Here is an 18,386-nt window from a genome sequence, read left to right as displayed (position 1 = left end):
ACACGGTCCCCACCCCCACCCCAGGGCCGGCCCCTTCCTGTGGAGCCGGGCAGAGCCAGCGGTTGGCATGCTGTCTCCCTCCCCCCGGGGAGTCAGAAAGGTCTGCCACTCGCTGCTGCAGCTCCTGCCCACAGTGAACCGGTTACCATGGTAACCTGACGCACTTCGTTGTCACGGGGTGGATGGTTTTCATTTTGTGTGTGAAGAGTTTGGCCGGCAGTCACGCGGCCATGCCGTGGCCTGTCAGGGGCACTTAGGGGCAGAGGGGATACGCTGAGCAGCCATTAGGGCTTTTCTGTGTCCGCAGACTATGGAAACCCATGTCTGGGAGCACCCCTGCCCCGCTGCCCCCCGGGAGGCGGGACCCAGTGGCCTCTCCTGGGCCCCCACGAGGAGGCTGTGCTCCCCACCATTCGCTTCACTCTTCATCCTCAGGTGGGACGTCCTTGAGAACGAGGCCGGGCCCGTCCCTGAGTGTGAACCCCGGGGCCGGCCAGGCCCGGCACAGGGCAGGGCCCCGCCCCCTGTCACGGCAGCTGACATCTCAGCCTCAAGGCAGGGGAGGGCCCTGAGGTCGCAGTCATCACTGGGCCCAGCCCTCACTCTACAGAAAGGCGGAGATCCTATCCATTGGTGGTGCCCAGGGTCCCAACAGCTAATGCGTCCTGGGTGCCGGCAGGTGCTGTCATTGTCCCCAGATGGGAGGCACAGGGAGGCCACTAATGTCCCCAGGATCCCGGAGCTGGTTAGTGTTGGGCTCAGGTCCCTGACCCAGGCCGTTAGGCTCCAGGCCCCCACGGGAACGCTCTGCTGCATGGTGGGGGCAGCACGGGGTGGGGGTGCCCTCCTCTGCCCGGGCGAGGCTGAGGCGTCTGCACCAGCCTCGGAGTTCGCTCTCGCGGGAGACCCTTCTTCCTCTCCCGTCCTGTTGTGACTGTAAACAGGGGCGCTTCCTCCCCCCCTCGCCCCTCCCAGGGGCCCCGGGGAGCCCTGGCCGCCCTAACGCGCTCTCTGCCCCCGCCCCCGCCCTCCAGCTCTTCGTGATCGACAACGGCGCGGACGACTGGCGCATCGCCATGACCTGCGAGCGCGTGCTGCGCATCAGCCTGGAGATGCTCGTGTGCGCCATCCACCCGGTGCCCGGCGAGTACAAGTTCTTCTGGACGGCGCGCCTGGCCTTCTCCTACGCGCCGTCGCGCGCGGAGGCCGACGTGGACATCATCCTGTCCATCCCCATGTTCCTGCGCCTCTACCTGATCGCGCGCGTCATGCTGCTGCACAGCAAGCTGTTCACCGACGCGTCGTCGCGCAGCATCGGGGCGCTCAACAAGATCAACTTCAACACACGCTTCGTCATGAAGACGCTCATGACCATCTGCCCCGGCACCGTGCTGCTGGTGTTCAGCATCTCGCTGTGGATCATCGCCGCCTGGACCGTGCGCGTCTNTCGCCATCCGCCGGCCTCTTCCTCTGGGACGTTGCCGGTGGGTCCCGCGGTAAGGAAACTGGTTTCGTTTTGTTTGGTCCAGACTTTCGCAAAGGTTCACCCAGAAACCCTTCTCACGGTGCCCTGTGGGTGCCCCGCTTCCCAGCGTGTGTCCGCAGAGCCGCCCGCGCACCCTGGGGGCCTGGTAGAAGGGGCGGCTGGGCCTCACCCAGAGCTGCGCCTTAACGGGCTTGCTGGTGGTCTGCATGGACCTGAGCCTCTGGGCGCCACGGGCGGGGAGGATGTGGCTGTAGAGACCCAGGCTGGACCTTAGGCCGAGCGCCAGCCCCTCGGAGCTGCCATCCGGGAGCCTCGGGGGCCCGCGGTTGCCACTTCCTGACACCAAAACCCGCCAGCCGCCCTGGTGACACCTACCCCTTTCAAGCCCCCGACGTTCCCGTTAACCTGATCGCCCCGGAGGAGTCTGCACACCTACGTTAGCAACCTGGATTCTCTCCCTAAGTTGCTGTGACACCTCGGGCTAGTCACTTAACCTCTCTGGGCCTCGATGTCCTTCTTTTAAAATGAGGATCTCTTGAGAAGGAAGGAAGAGAAGTTCACTTCTTAAAAATTTTTAGTTAGAAGTTACTTTATCATGTGGGAAGGCCTGGTCAAGACCCCGGGCAACCGCACGGACCCTGGCAGCCACCCTCAGTTCGCCTCAGCGGTCCAAATCTGCATGCCCGGAGCCCCAGCAGAGCTAACACGAGCGAAAGGAGCCTGGAGGAGACTCAGCCTCAGAGCACCTCGCGCGGGTCCGTAGAGCCAAGTCCCCACCTATTTCGAGATGTTCTGTTTGCAGACGTTTGTCAGCTATTTGTCTGGCGGACACACAGACCAAGAGGGCATTCTGCAGCGGCCGAGGGCCCCACACATGCAGGGTCCGTCCCCGGGAGCCAGTGCGCGGGGGGACATCTCGGGAGCAAAGCCCCAGGGACACAGACACCGCGTCCTCAGGCCCCGCCCTGCAGCACCCGGCAGCGCCGGCTGCGGGCAGGGGTGTGCCTGACGAGGTTTCAGGGGGCCTCCCCTGGGGGGGGGACACTTGTCCTGCGGGGGGCGGTTCCAGCCCTAAACCCCTCCTCGTACTCCTGGCTGAGCTGCATCCTGCCGGCCACTGCGCCTCTCTGGGCCTCAGGTCTCTCACCTGCCAGCCGGGGTCGTAACACCTGCTTTCCGGGACTTGCTGTTGGAATGAAACACGGTACCGTGTGGGCCCCAGACGCCGCCTTAACGGCGAGAGTGGAAGGCAGTCACTGTAACGGAGAGCTTTTGGTGACTCGGGAATTTGGTGGCTGCTTCACGTAATTAGAACAGAGCGGCTCCTACCACAGGCAGACCCAGGCTTTCCTGTTCTCCTTTCTAACCGCTCCGAGCCCAGGCTTCCAACAACTGCGATTGAATTTGCAAGCCCCTCGAAGATGTTTGGAATCTTCCACAGCCTCCTAACAGCCCTGCGTGGCGCGCGATGCTCACGGTAGTTTCCAGATGAGCAAACGGGCTGAGCTTGGAACGAAACGTCTGCAAGTGAGTTTCATTGCTTATTGAACCTGCCACAGGCCCGTGGCTGTTTTCACTCGAGAATAAGTGTGTCGCGGGCAAAGTACTCTGCTGCTGTCTCTTGCTGGGCACTGAGCGGCCACGAAGGCTCTGAGCCGAGGCGGGGCCCCCCCACCCCCTGCCCACAGAGGTCCCGGCAAAGCCACAGAGTAACATCGAGCAAGTCAAAGTCCTAACGTTCCCCCTCCGCCTCTGAAAAGGCCCTCTGACCCAACGGCTTGTTTCCCGCCCCAGCTTGTTACCGGCTCGGAGTTCTCATCCGTCTGTCTGTCTGTCTGTCTGTCGTCTGAGCTGAGGAAGCTGGGACAAAGCGCCGGCCTGAGGTGGAAGCCGCAGAGCAGGGAAGTGTGGGGCCAGTTTGAACTTGGCCCACATGTGTCTCCCACCCCAGGCGGACTCTGCACTTGAAAGGAAACCGTAGCCTGGTCTCTCCGAGGGACGGGGACGGGACGAGCTGACCTGAGAGTGTCACGGCGGTTCAGCCAGTGCTCAGATCCAGGCCCCCCTGTCCTTGTAGTGATGTCCTGGGGGTGGGGGCTGACTTCCGGGTAAATCCGGGCAGAGCCGAGGCGCCCGCCCCACGCCCACTCCAGACAGCTCTCCTTCCCCCCGCCCCCCACAGCTGCCGGAAGGGAGCTGCCTGGCCCAGGTCAAGGCCGCAGCCAACACCTGTCAGCGCAGGCGTGTAAGGCCCAGCGCCTCTACCCCACGCGGGACGCTGGCCGGAGCGNCGTAAACTTGCTCTGAGTCTGGCCTGAGGGACTATGGAAACACGTACAAACAAGTGTGTTTCTTCCTACTTGGGGGAAACGCTTCTCTTTCTGTGACCAAGCAGTTTCTTTTCGGATCCAGCTTAAGTGGTCACTGCTGTGTCCCAGCATCAGGTCACAGATACGGGACAGGAGCCAGTCACTCAGAGTCCGCCCACAGCTGGCCCAGGGCTGCCCTGGGGGCCATGCCATCGGCCACGCTGAGGGTGACAGGGACGGGTGACCTCGACCTCCCCAGCTGGCCGGGGGACGCCTCTGTCCCCACAGATGGCAGCAGAGAGGCCCCCAAGCAGCATGGCAGACTTAGCGGGTGCCGCCGCCCAGGGCAGGCTCCCCCCCGGGGGGGGGGCTCTCAGCAGCCCAGACCCCCCCTTGTGCACACACTTCGAGGTTGCTATGGAGATCCCTCTTCCGCAAGACGCATTTCAGGAGACATTTCTCAGATCTCAGGCTGGCTTTCATGTGACAAGGAAGGGTTTGCACGTTTGCTCCTTCCGAGGAAGGGGAGGGAGGCGGCGCTTCCCCGGAGCCGGGAGGGCAGGACAACAGCTTGTTTTCCTTGGACCCGGAGCCGCATCACGTCAGGGCTGCGGCCACAGCTGTGGCCCTGGGCGTCCCCGGGATTCTCCTGGCTGCCTGCCTGCCTCCCACAGGCCTCCCCAGAGCCATCTGGGAACCTCCTCATTAAACACTGTCGCCGCCAGCAGCCCGGCCCCAGGGGCCGTGGGCTGGGGAAGGGGGCTTTCCTGGCCCGGCCTCCGGGTCCGCCAGCACCCTGGGGGCGGCAGCAGGCCCCCCTTCCCCCCAACACTGATGAAGTGGAGTCTTGTGATCCAGCGGAGGACGGTGTGGGCGGGATTCGTAGGCTTGCAAACACCTCCAGCCTCTCTAATGGCTTCCCTGGCCCTTCCCTCCTTCCGGCCGGTCGGCAGGGCTTTGCTGGGACCGTGTGAATGCTCGTCTCTTTCTACACATTTGTGTTTCAATGAGAAACGGGATTCTGGAGGCCCCGCCCCTCGGAACGGGACGAAAACTACCCGCGGTCCATTCCTTCTCTCGTTCAAACACAGCCGTCCTTCTCACGGCTGCGTCTCAGGTCTGGTCTGGTCCACGGGTCTGGCCCACGCCAGCCACACACCAAGAAGCGAGGACAGCGCCCTCCCCGGCCTCTCCTTCCCACAGACTCCCACCGCCGGGCAGGGGGCTTCAAGGCCCAGAAAGGAGTGGGGACACAGTCTACGAGGGGGCCCCTGATGGGGCCGGCACAGCCCCAGGCCCTGTGGGTAGAGCTGAGAAGGGGGCTGTGGGTTCTCATGGGCCCCCAGGGGTTTGCGGTGTGGCCCCCGGTGTGCAGTGCACCCTGAGCCCCACTTCTGTCCAGTCGCTTTTGTTACAAAACTTCAGCTTTTCAGCACGCGCTATGCGAGTTAACCGTAACTCGTGTGAGAAGCGGATGATAGGGATACGCAGAGCCGCCGGGGTATGTGCTCGGAATCTTTGTACTGACGGGAGTCCGTGATTTGGAAAGCTTGCCAACCACTGGTTTGGGGCGTCAGAGGACTAGTTAGTGAGGACAGGAAAGTACCTGCCACTTTGGACCACGCCTGCCCTCCGGCTGGAGGAAGGAGAAGCCAGGGTCCCTGGGGGAGCAGAGGGCAGAGCCCAGGGGGTGCAGGGGCCGGACAGTCACCCCCAAAGCCAAGGCAAGTTCACAGCAGAGCGCGGTGGGGGGGATCCTCCCCAAGGCCCCAGAAACAAACCTGTTGCGTTAAGAATGAGGAAAATAATCCTGCAGATGCAGAAGAACGTTTAGTTATGAGAGAGACAGAGAGAAAAAAGCAACATTAGAAGGTCCTCAGGCTTCCCTAGTGGTGCGAGAGGCTGTGGTTTCTGTGCCAGAGAAGAGGGAGCAGATATGAAAGGAGACTGTACTCGGTTCACATAAGCACAGAGTTCCAGAAAACGAAAATTGTTTTAGCAAAAAGAAAATTCACATTGGAGGCACTGAGTGTTTAAAAATGTGGGATGTGGAGGACAAACTTAAAAGTTCTTTCAGAAAGTAGAACAGAACAAAGAGACAGAGAAGGCGATCATGCGTCAGAGCTGGAGGTCCAGGATCAAGGCCAGGCCCCAGAGCCAGAATAATTTGGATAAGAAAGCAATCATCAAAGACATACACCAAGAAAACGTTTCCGGAACTGGCTACCTGAGGGCTGGGGGTGGGGGGTGAGAGGAGGCAGATCAGGGGCGCCTGGGGGCTCAGTCAGTTAAGCGCCTGACTCTCGGTTTTGGCTCAGGTCATGGTCTCAGGGTTGGGGAGTTTGAGCTCCGCGTCGGACTCTGGGCTGAGTGTGGAGCCTGCTTGGGATTTTGTCTCTCTGTCTCGCTCCCTCTCTCTCAAAAAAGAATGTTTTAAAAAAAATGTTTAAACGATGAGACAGATCCACACAGGTAAGAACGGGGACAAAGCTACACCTCCCCGTGCAAAGAAACTCTCCTTCTGGAAAACTGACCGGCTCTGAAGGTTAAGCCCCCAGGACACGGGGAACACAGAGCGCTCGCTCCCTCGGGAACTGACAGCGCAGACTTTAGTGTCATTCCCGTGAGGAATCGGGAACAGAAGTCGGGCTCGCGGTTCTGTGGGCTCGGAAGTTTCGGGGAGTGAATCTCAGTAAAGGTCCTGATGGGGTGACGTGAGAGCGCGACAGGCTGTAAAACCCAGTCCTAACGTCGGGCGAACAGCAGCCTCCGGGAAGACGATGAGGAAGATACGTAACAAGCAGAGGCTGCAAACCCTCAGGTTAGAAGGTGCAGAGAAGGCGAAGAAGGACTGGTGAGAGCAGACCAAGTTCATCACCTTGGGCGGAAGAGCATTTTAAGAGCCTATCAGTCGATCTTAATAATTAGAGAAATAAAGTTTAAACAATTTCTAGACATAAAGGTAAGCACACGTAGAGTTGGGGAAGTGTGAGGGTAAGGACAGCCACGCGTCATCTCACGTCACCACGGCTCTGTGAGGGCTGGAGGCTGCTGTCATCTCCACCGTCCATGCGAGGAAACTGAGGCACAGGGGAGTCAAAACAATGTGCCGGGCCCCAGGGCTGGGGAGTGGAAGACCTGAGATCCCCAAATCCCGCCAGGGAGCCCCCCTTCTCCCCACTTTGAGAACGTGCACCGTCTACACCCCTGTATGAGATGCAAACAGCATCAGGGACAGAAAGACAGAAGAAGTAGGAAGAATTTAAAAACACAGAAAGCGTGAAGCAAGAGGAGAAAGAAGCAAACTCACAATATATAACAGTCAACATAATTGAGTTTCCCTCCCCTGTTAGAAGGCAATGTCTCCTAGACGGGATTTAAAAACAAAATTTGATTTCATGCTGTTTACAGAAGAGGTTCCTAAAGCAGAAAGACCTGGAAAAAGAAATGAATACCAGAGATTTATTAGGTAAGTACAAACCGAAGGGCAACTGAATAGAAATCCTCATTTTAGACCAACTTGAATCCAAAGCAAAAGAGCACTAAATGGTCTAGAAGGACCATTTAATATGGATAAAAGTATCACACACTGTGGACTTTCGTGCAAAAATAAATAAGGAGATTGAGATCTAAATTATTAACTGCTTTAATAACTGATAAATATTGAACGTTGTAGCCTATAAATAAATAATACATCTTCTTTTTAAGCATTCACGGTACATTGATAAAAATCGACCAACTTCTTGGCTACATGTTTCAAAACATCACCAAAAAATCTTCAGACATATTATCTAACCACGAGACCATAAAAATTCAGTTAAAAGGAAACTTTTTAGGGGAACTTTTATTTATTTATTTTATTTAATATTTTTTATTTCTTTCTGAGAGAGAGAGACAGCATGAGCAGGGGAGGGTCAGAGAGAGAGGGAGACACAGAATCTGAAGCAGCTCCAGGCTCCAAGCTCTTAGCACAGAGCCCCATGCGGAGCTCGAACCCACAAACCGTGAGGTCATGACCTGACGACGAAGTCGGAAGCTTAACTGACTGAGCCCCGCAGGCGCCCCTTAGGGGAACTTTGAAAGCAGTTGCTTCAGCTACACAACTTGGCCAAAACGGAATTTTTCAAAACTACCATTAAAGACTCTTAAAAATTACAATGATAACTGTGTATCTAAACTCACATTGTGACCAATGTTGTCTTCAGAGGGAAAGTATCCTTGAAGATTTTTTTTTTGTTAAGGGGCGCCTGGGGAGCTCAGTTGGTTGGGGGTCCAACTCTTGAGTTCCAGCCCCATATCGGGCTCTGTGCTGATGGTGTGGAGCCTGCTTGAGATTCTCTCTCCCCACTTCCCCCTCTCAAAATAAATAAATGAACTTTAAAAAAAATTTAAAAAAGGTTTTTATTAAAAGAAAATTAGGAATTTTAAAGGGGAGTAAGTACTGATTCTGTGATGTTTTAATAAATGAGAATCGCTTAATTTGTTTTGAAAGAGAAGGTCATTGAGAGGGACTTTCCTAGATATTAAAATGTATTATAAAATGAAAGTAGTTAAGTCCCTGTGGCACTGCTGAGAAATTAGTAGTGATAGATCAGTGAATCCTAAGGGAAAGCCCTGAAACAATCCCTCCTATGGAAGGACCCAGTAGATGAGAAGGAAAACCAATTAGGAAGCGGTAGGTTCTTCAGGAAATGTTGATGGGGAGATTGGAGATTAGATCCCCAGATGAAAAATCAAATTAGAGCCCGCCTCTCACCAGCCACCGACATAAATTCCAGGCGGATTAAAGAGTCAGATGTGAAAGAAGAAACCACGAGTCAGCACCAGAAAACAAAGTGAATATTTAATCAACCCTGAGATGGGAAAGAACCTCAGAAGAGAACATGAAGACTGTTGCATCTGCTTGTGTCCTATGCGCAACTTTAGATTTCCATCCTTCAAAAAATACATTCTTATTTTAAAAAGCAAAGGTTACACAAAGGAACATATTTGCAGCAAATATGACAAGCAGTAAATATCCCTGTTACCGAAAGCTGTCTCAGAACCCAATCAGAAAAACTCATNCCCAGAATAAGGAAAGAAAACGGTGCTAGAAATGAAAACAGACAACCGGAGAGTCACAAACATCAATGAAACACACACACACAGCCTCACAATCGAGAACTACGCATAAAAACGACAGGCAGAAGGACTTTTTCTCCTCTGGAATTGACAAAAACTTAAATCAGTGTGATTCGGGCTGGAGAAAGCAGATTTTTTTGGTGGTGGGTGGGTGGCTCGCTTCTGTCCGGGTCGACGGGATCAGCCCCCCCCCCGGAAAGCAGTCTGCCAGCCTGTCCTGGGGGCCTTCACAAGTTTATCGCTTCAACCCAGTAATTCCGTCCAGGAAGCTGTTCTCATGAAATGATCGATCTATGTCAGCACACCACCCTCTCCAATAGTGGAGGATCAGAAACCAAATGGCCGGGATTTGAGCAGTTAAATACATTCTAGCACATCCTTACGGCGGGCAGTTAGGCAACCATTTAAAAACCAGCCTTTTGAAGCGTGTAAGGCAGGAGAATAGTCATGACACAGGGTTTGAAAAAGCACAAAATGGCATCATGTGGGGTGTTGCCTATTTAAAATCGATACCAAACGCACAGAGCATGCTTGGAAACACATAAATACTAAGTTTTCTCTGTGGGCTGCTTCCTCTCCAATTTACTGTGTTTTCTGCAACGACAGCGCCCGACCTCAGGTCCTCGTGTTTAGGTTTAATGGGAGGAGGGAGCGCGTTGCCTCCTCCGCAAGACCCCCTCCCCTTCGGCGGGACTCGGCTCGGGGTTCACACACGGTTGTTCTCAGAGAAGAGTGAGGTTCCTTCTGGAGACGGCGGCCTCCTCGGTGGGCAGGGTCCCCAGTCCCCCTCCGTGGCCGCGGGACGTTTCCGGGAGGGACCTAGAGCCGGGGTCCGGGCAGGTGGCGTCTGCAGGTGAGGTGTGACCCGGCACACGCTCCGGGGGCGAGGGGTCGGCCAGACTCGGGGCCGCCAGTGTGGGCAGGTGGCGCCCAGGCGGCGGAGGCCCTGGAGGGGAGGCGGCTGCAGGGAGCGCGAANNNACAGTGAGGTCCGTCAGCCCGTCTTGGGGCTGGGCTTGCTCCCCGTCCCCGGCTCCAGCAGCCCCCTTTCTGGTTTCAGGGGCTTGTCTCACGTTTCCTCCATCTTTACTCCTCTACACGTTCTCTTTCTTGGTGATTTGTGACTCAGCAAGGCTTCACCACGTTTCCAGCGATTCTGTGCTCTTTGACACTTAAGCATTAAACGGTTCGCTTGTGACTAGGGTATTCGCGCTTTCATATTAAATACTAATAGGTCACATATATGTTATATTAAAGGATGACACTTCTTAGGAAGATCAAGAACTGGAGAGGTGACAAATGCCCCTAGAGCCAGATTCCCGAGTGCTACGTCCCGGGCTGAGCAGGTGTGAACTGAACTCTGTCTTGCTCTCGGGAGAAGCCGTTCCCTCTTTCCAGCCAAGTCACTCCCCAAATATGCCAGCCTGTGTCACCCTACGGTCTGAGTTTCCCTGGCTTCTCTCTGCCTCCAGGGTTTGCCTTGAGGTAGACCCCGCTGAGCGAGCGCCTGGCCTCTGGGGCCTGGGAGGGGACGAGGCCCCAGGCAGCGGGCTGGATGGAATGTCCCCCGGCCACCAGGTGGGGACGGAGCCGCTCGCTCCTTCCAGGGAGCCCAAGGGCCCCAGGGTTTAGTTCTTACCCCAGGACAATGGAAAAGGTGGCCATTACCAAAACTCCCATGCGGGCCAGAACCCCCTGAGGGAGCTGAGGTGAGGACAGGGAGGGACCCCCGTGGGCCACGGCAGCCACAACTACTTTCGGGCTGGCGTTAGTCAAGACTGGAAAGTCGTATTCTGCCAGGCTTTCCACAGGGGCTGTTGTGCGTGCCCTGGGCAGGCGTCCCCCGGCGAGGGCCTTCCCCGCGTGTTCGGCGCCCAGGGTTGGCGGGCCGTCCTCACCGCACCCATGCAGGTGTGGAGCCCTGAAGTCCCTCAGTCACCGCACTGCCACTGGGGGTGAGATTTTCATGAGATTCTCTCCTCCCGTTTACTGCAGAGTCCCTCCCCCGACACCGGCCGCTGGCCCCGAGGCTGAGCTGGGAAGGGACATGGGGGGAACACATACCCCAAAGGGCAGCTCATTAGTGCCCCCCGACACTCCCCGCTACCTAGACACCCACGTGCCCCGCTGTGCACCGCCTAGGACGTTCGGAGCCGCGCCGGTCCCCTGCTGGGTGGGGTCACTGGCCCTAACAGCCGGTCACGTTCTCCCAGGCCGGCCCACACGGGAGAGGGGCACAGAGCCCAGGTAGCAAAACTTTTGGAAATTGTAAACATGTTTCAGCTGAGCCAACACGGTCACGGCGGTGTCTGTGCACAGAGGCCGAGTCCCACGGTGACGCGACTCAGCTCAGGTCAGAGGACGGCCTGGCGCCTGGTTCTCCTTCCTGCCCTGCGCGCGGTACCCGTCCTTAACTGACCAGGGGCCTCCAGCCCCTACCGGACACGCCCAGGGACAGGGAACTCGCCACTTTAAAAGACCGTTCCGCCTGTGCAGCGGCTCTGACATAGGAATGTCCTCCTGGCTCTGGCTAAACTTAGACTCCTCCCAGTTTGTGATTTGGGTCCTGACTCTGTTTTCTGTTTCAGCACAAAAGAAATTCAGGCAACACAGGTTGGTGTTTAAACCACCTCCATCTGGGCAGAGATGGGCTTGGGCTCCTGCTGGCGGTGACCGTGGGCAGGCTGGCCACAGGACGTTGGTTCACAGAAAGCCTTCGGCAGAGGGGAGAGTGCTTAGCGCCCCGCAGGCCTCCACTGCAGCGACTGGTGTCCCCCCTTCCACCAAAGGCCCCTGAGGTATTCGGGACCCACCTCACCCTGAAGCCGACGGCCGCTGCTCCTTGGACAGGGCCTTCCAGGACTTTGTTCCGACCCGGCGGCTCCCTCCTGCTCCTCCAGTGCCCACAGGGTGGAGGCCCCAGACGGACTCTAGGGCCCCTTAGTGTTACCCCGTCTCCCCCTGACGCGGCTTGAGGTGGCCCGGGCAGGCACGTGGTGGGGACCGAGGAGGTGACCTAGGACAGCTCGCCTCTGCTCACATTTAGCTCTTTTGACCGCTCCGCGCTCCCCTGCTTGAGCTTTCCTCCCTGCACGCGGACGGCCTGCTCGGCCTGAGTCGTGTGGCCGGTGTCCGGCACCCTGGCCGCGGGCGGCGCCAGCGGACAGGAACCGCAGCTGAGGTTAAGGCCAGGAGGCTGGTAACCCCGTGGGGATCAGGTGGGGCCCGAAGCGTCCAGGGGCTCAGGCCCCCTCCGGGCCTCAGCAAGGGGCGGAGGCCTTGCCCGGGCTCGTCCCTCTGCGTCAGTGGTCACTGCGACGAAAGCTGAGTTGATCCGGCCGCGGGCCTGAGCACCGGGGTCAGCGTCTCCTCCCTGCTCTCTGGGCCACCTCTTCCCCGGTTTCCTCTGCCAGATCTGCTTCCTCGAGCTGGACATCCCCGGGGCTGCCCGCCATCGTGCCCGCCCCGAGAACGCCTCCCCTGGCTGGGCGCGTGCTCCGGCGTCCCAGGCCCCTCCCCTGAGCGAAGGCTCTTCTCTGACAGCTTGCTGAATAATGATGGTATCGATCCGATCGGGTCCGGCCACTCCCCAGGCCCCTCGTAGGAATTAGATAGACCTCAGAAGACGAAACACACGGGAAGGGGAGGGCCGCTCACAGGAAGCAAAGAACCGGTCTCAGTCTCGGCTACGTGCTGTGAAGGACTTCAACACGAGGTTGCGATGATTTTTTGTTTTTGTAAGTAGTGGGTTGGAGAGCAAACCTCCTCCTCCAGGACTGGCCTGGAAGGTTGCCCCGGAGAGGCCGGGCGTCAGCAGAACCGCTGAGCCGACACACCCTGGGGGTTAGCTGCCCAAGAAGAGGGGACAGCACGCAGACTCCGTGCCCACAGAGAACACGGGGTGCCGAGTCGCCAGAAGGGCAGGAGACGGATGGGCGTGTGGCAGGGCCTGGGCCACAGCGGGGGGGGGGGGCACCCACAGTGGGGGCCCCGGGCTGTGGGAAGGGGTCAGGCCAAGTGCAACGGACGCCTCTGAAGATTCCTGACTAGAAGATAATACAGCCCGGTTCATTCTAGGAACGTGGGCCTGGCGCCTGTATGCAGAATAGGCAGCAAGTAGGGAGGGAGCCACCTTGCTGGGGGGGCGGGGCGGGGGGGCTCTCGGATGCCCCCTGTGCACGTCCAGGCCGACTCACATGCATTTTCTCACAAGCTGAGTGTCCCGTATATCAAGTCCATGTTCGGAATCAGCATCCGGCCTCTGACTGCTCTCTGCTGCTCTGTCTCTGTCTTCTCTTTCTCCAGGGCTTTATCAGGGAGTCCTAGCTTTTGGCTGCAAGTGACAGGAAACCCAGAGTAATGGCAGCTTAAACAAAATAGGGAGGAAGGAACAAAATATGTGCTCTCTCTCTTTAAAGACGTGTCCTGGAAGGAACACATGTCGTTTTCATTCTCATCCACTGGTCAGTTACATGGATGGGAAAGTGTAGCCTTTATTATTGATAATCGTTGCTCATTCCTGGGTTTTTTACTGACGAAGAAGGGGAGAAGGGCTGTTGGGTCTTGAATTTCTCCTGGGCTCAAAGCCACGCACGCTGCCTGCACTCGTGCGCTGTAACCAGGCCTCGAGCTCCTATTCTGTGACGTCTCTCAGACCCCTCTGCCTCTGGCCCGGCCGCGGCTCCGCCGCCTCGCGCGCGGCTGCAGAAGTGGCATGCGGACTCCAGCCTGTGGTCCCCTGGGGACGTCTCTGACCCCTGGACGCCTTCCCTGCTCCCTCGGGAGCACAGTCCCTCCTCCACACTTTAGTGTCCGGGGCCCTCGCAGCCCGGCCTAGTCCACCTATGACGAAGCCAGCTTGGTTCAAGTTCAGAAACATTAGCAAGATTGTAATAACACCTCGCATTTCTGCATGTAAGTTTATTGCATCCAGAATTGAAAGCGGTGGCAAAGAGTCAGAAAACCCAGACTCAAAGCCTGGCCAGAGAACGGACCGGCTGTGCGACCTTGGGTGAGTCCTCTGCCCTCCACCAAGTAAGACAGCGGCTGGTCTCCTTCCTTCCCTGGGCCTCGCTCTTCTGATCTGTGGGCGGGAGCTTCAAGCTGTCCTGCCTACTTCACGGGGTTATGAGCTCAGGGAGGCGGAGGTGAAAGCCGGGGGTGGGGGAGCCGGGCTCTGCTGTTTTCTGGTGGCCCTGGGAAGGGAGCAGACGGGTGGAGTCCCGAGCCCCCATTCAGGGCATCAGGGCCCGGCAGCTCGGACAGGCTCTGTGACCTGTCCTGTCCCCTGCCTTGCTGGGCGTGGGGGCCCGGCACCCTGGGGTCCTGACTGCCTGTTACAGGACTCTCAGGGTGTTTGTTAAATGGGGGTTGGTGTCTCATGGGACTGTGTTGGGGCCAAGGGAGAAAGAGCAAAATGTGCAAAGCAAACGTACTCTTTGTTCAGTTCGGGCTATAAAGTCGTCTGATCATCGGTTTGAGGGCGCGCTCTCTGGTACCTAGACCGAAACCGATCAGTACCGTAAAGAGCACTGATGTTCCGTGGGAAGCCACTTCCTGTTAGTAGGTACCTCGCCCTCGGAGGCCTGGAGTGGGCGTGAGGGCGGGGGGCCGTCAATGCTTATGTTGTCAAACTCACAGAGTGAAGTAAATGTGAGTCGAGCTAACTGGACACAGCTTCCTAATCATTTTGTCGAGCTTGGCGTGTAATGTGCTCCCTCTTAGTTCCCAGCATCCTTAATTTGTTTTGTTCTTGTTTATAATTTAAAGTGTGGGTTTTATTTAGGGACAAATGTGTCTTGAGGCTTTCGTTATTTCAGAAATTAGACGCTGCCTTCCCGAGGTTGCCAGACGGTCGCTGCGGCCAAATGAGGCCCATCCCAAGGGCCGGTAGTCGGGGCGGGGGTCTCGGAAGCCCTGGGTGAGGGCGACCTCAAGCCCAGGCAGGGAGAGAGCTGTTTGTCACGTGCCGGTTATGTGCGCACATCCCCCCCAGCACCCTCACGGACACCTCTTCTAGTGTTTTCTCCATCGCCGACGGGGACACAGGCCCGGGCGGCGGGGGCCTCGCTCGCCTTGCATGAGCTTCTCTGATTGCTTCTCTTCTGCCCGAGAGGCCGATGGCCTGCAGGCCTCCCTCCGGGGTCCCCCGGCCTGGGCACCCCCGGCCTGGCCCTCCCTGATCCGTCAGGGATCCGAGATCCCAGGGCCTAAGGCCACTTGAGCTGACAATTGGACAAACCTGTGTTTAGGCGAGCGGGTGACGATGGCAGTGGGGTCCCTGTGTCTCCTGCACAGTCTCTGGACGGTGGCTCCGCTGCTCAGGACGCGTTTAATGAAATCGCTCGCCAGGTAAAAGCAGAGTCAACAGATAGGTGTTCGCCCCCGGAACCGTCGGCGTCCCCGTCATCGCCGGCAGGACGGATGACGTCAGGACAGACTTGACCCAAAATAAAGAAGTAAAGGGGGCCGTCCCCTCGTGTCTCGCTCGCTCCGGTCCCCGTCTGTTCGCTCCCTGGCACTCAGCCATCTGGCCTTGTCTGCGGCTCCTGGGCTCCGTCCCCAGCTTGTCCTCTGCTGCGATGCCCCCTCCTCTGCGGTTTTGTCCAGTGAAGGGTTAGAGGTGGGCTCTAGTTTCCAGGCAGGTTTGTTGCCTTGGCAACATGTAATGAGCATCTTCTGTGACCCTGCTTCCTGTAAAACGGAGTGGGGCCAGGCGCTGGGATGAAGGGCGGGGGCTCGCTGGGCAGCAGGGCCGGGCGCTGGATGAAGGGCGGGGGCTCGCTGGGCAGCAGGCTGGAGGGAGGGCCCCGCGTGGTGGCCTGAGCCCAGCTGTGGCACTGGCTCGCCCCTCCTGCCCTGTTGCTGGATATCGTGTACTCAGGGGTTGAAGGTCTCAGCCAGAGGCTCCATGTAACCTGGTCACCTGCTCAGCTCCTTGGTTCGGGGTGGAAGTGCTGGGTCAAGGCTACTTTCACCTGACTGCATTCTGTTCCCCACGGACACCAAAGGCCACCTGTCTGAGAGGGTGCCCAACATCTGTGGTCAGTGCCCAGTCACAGGCTCCCTGGACAGGGCAGGGGTGGCTGGCGGGGAGCCAAGTATGATCAAAGACACCTCCACTTTAGAGCTGTAAGGGGTTCTGGGGCTCATTTAGCCAAACCCGCCCATTTTATAGATAAGAAAACTAAGGCCCAGAGGAGAAAAGCAAGTTGCCCGAGTCACACAGCAAAGTGGAGAGAGTCTGAACCCCCGCCCAGCTGAGGCCAGCACCACGGTGCCCACAAGGCTGGAGGCTCGGGCGGAAACAGGTGGCCTGGGGGGCTGGCACCTCTCTGGCCTCCATCGCTTTACTTAAAAGGAAGGGGTTGGCTGCATCGGGGGAGACGCAGGATGTGACTCCCGGGGTCAAGTGCCTGCTGCCCAGGTCCTGACGGGAAGTCTGTGTCCCCTTCCTGAGACCCTGGCCTCTGCGCGGGCGTTCCTCTGACGAAGCTGGTTCCTGGGCAGAAACCCTCAGGACGGCTATTTCTGTGCTTGGGACACTTGTCCCCACGGGGTCAGTGTAGGGCAAGCCTCCTGCGAGTCCCTGTCTCCCCACACATGCGCCTTGAGGCAGCCCGGAAGGAGCTGGGGGGCCCGTTGGCAGAGCTCGGCGACACAGGGTGAGGGACGCCACCTCGTGCCCCCCGCGCCCGTCCAGCAGGCACATCTCAGTCTGAGCAAAGGATCGGGGTGTGGACATCGGTGTCACCCCAGCTGCGTCCCTTCCGTCAGCTCCCGAGGCTGCAGATGAGCAGGGAGAGCCCNCCCCCCCCCGCCTCAGGGAGGGCTGGGTGTGAGCTGGCTGTCTCCATTCCTTTCTCACATTGTGCCGAGCTTCAGAATTAGCATGACTTCTGATGTGTTCCAGAATTTTCCATGCAGCCATGTCTACCACGGTCTGGGTGGTTTGCTGTGGGGCAGGTGGGCCTGGAGCGGCCCCCGAGACCCGGCCTCCCCCCAAGAGTCTCCCCTGGACTCATCGCCCGTCACCTAGTCAGAGCCCACCCCCAGCAGTCTGGGGACACGTGCCACGTGGGGGCCCAGGCCGGTGGGCAGAGACTGCTGGTGGTCGGGGGAGGCCCCGCAGCCCTGGCCCCTCTGCCCGGCTGCCGCCCCGCGGTGCCAGGGGGCGCCGTGTCAGCGGGGCTCCGCGCCCTGACCAGAGGAGCCCCGCCGCGCTGGGAACCGGCAACGAGAACGTTCTTTCCCGGGGCCTTTCCCCCACCCTCTTCCTCCTCGCTTTTGGCCCCAGGGTGGCCCCACCTCCCTCCCACACGGTGCTGCCCAGGCACGGCCGCAGCGTGTGTTCACCCGGGGAGCTGCTGCCTTTAATTCCCCTTGGAAATCATGCGTGAGAGGAGAAAGCCTCCCTTCTTTCCTCGGAGGCTCGAGCCAGGACCACCGCCCACGCGGCGTTGCCCTGGGGGGGCGGCACCCCATGGAGGGGCACAGCGCACAGCCTACCCAGCTGCACAGGGCGGCCCTGGCTCTGGCTTACCGCCCTGGGAGGGCAGCTCGCCGCGATGCAGACCCAGGACCAGATACCCGAGGAAGGGAGAAGGCCCGCAGTCTCCGCAGCTGACCTCCCTGGGCCTCCCCCTCCGCGGAGGCACGAAACGGCCAAGATGGGGGCGCAACCAGCGAGCGCTGAGCCTGGGTTCCCAGTTCAAGACAGCAGGAAGTGGCAACCCTAACCTTGTTACTGTGAGCATTAGAGGCCAGGAGGCGCGTCAGAATGGCCCGCGTGGCACGTGGCTGGCACGTGGCAGGTGGCACAGGCTGTTGTCACCTTGTGAAGCAGGGCCGAGTCGCAGCCCTGCCCACCTCCCAGAGAGTCCCAGAGACACAGGGAGACGAGAGATCGCTGAGGAAATCCTTTACAGCAGCCCCGGCCCCTGGGCCCCCGTCTGTCTGTGGAAAGCTGCGCACTTGCTCCCGTGTCTGCTCGGTGACTGACGCGGGCGTCGCAGGCTGCACCCCGAGGGAGGCAGCCCAGGTGCGGCAGGCGGGGTGGGTGGCGCTGAGCTGGGCAGGAGAGCAGAGGCGCCCCGAGGGCAGGGCCGAGGCCCCGGCTCCCAGGAGCCAGCACCTCCGCGGGGGGGCGCCTGACCCAGGACGGCTTTCTGGAGGCGAGGAGGTGATTTCCTGGGCGAGGGGCCGGCATGAGTGACGCCCGGCAGGGGGGCAGGCATGGGTGGGGGCGGGGCGCCCGCCAGAGGTCGGCCGGCCCGGCCTCTCTCGCCAGGCGGAGTCGGACTTAATCTGTCCCGGAGCCGCTGCTCTTGACCTTACTCATCTGTGTCTCATTCCGGCGCCGCAGGAGAAACCCCTCCTGGGCGGTCCCCAGCTTATAGGGCCCCCGCCTCCTGCCCAAGCACAGGGCGAACCAGGGCACAAGAGGGCCGGGTGAGGCTGTCTTAGGGGCGC

General features: G+C 59.0%; 1 protein-coding gene across 1 annotated transcript in view; it reads left to right on the top strand.

The window, feature by feature from the left end:
• KCNN3 (potassium calcium-activated channel subfamily N member 3) overlaps positions 1–18,386 on the top strand; it is a 98,996-nt gene that overhangs the window by 59,010 nt on the left and 21,600 nt on the right. The window contains 1 exon segment of the mRNA XM_077764050.1: positions 1,035–1,442. Coding sequence (XP_077620176.1) covers positions 1,035–1,442 — 408 coding nt within the window.

This window comes from Crocuta crocuta, unplaced genomic scaffold (assembly GCF_008692635.1).
Source record: "Crocuta crocuta isolate KB4526 unplaced genomic scaffold, BGI_CrCroc_1.0 scaffold528, whole genome shotgun sequence".
Lineage (NCBI taxonomy): Eukaryota > Metazoa > Chordata > Mammalia > Carnivora > Hyaenidae > Crocuta > Crocuta crocuta.
The sequence above is the reverse complement of the archived record's forward strand: the minus strand, read 5'-3'. Positions and strand labels throughout refer to the sequence as shown.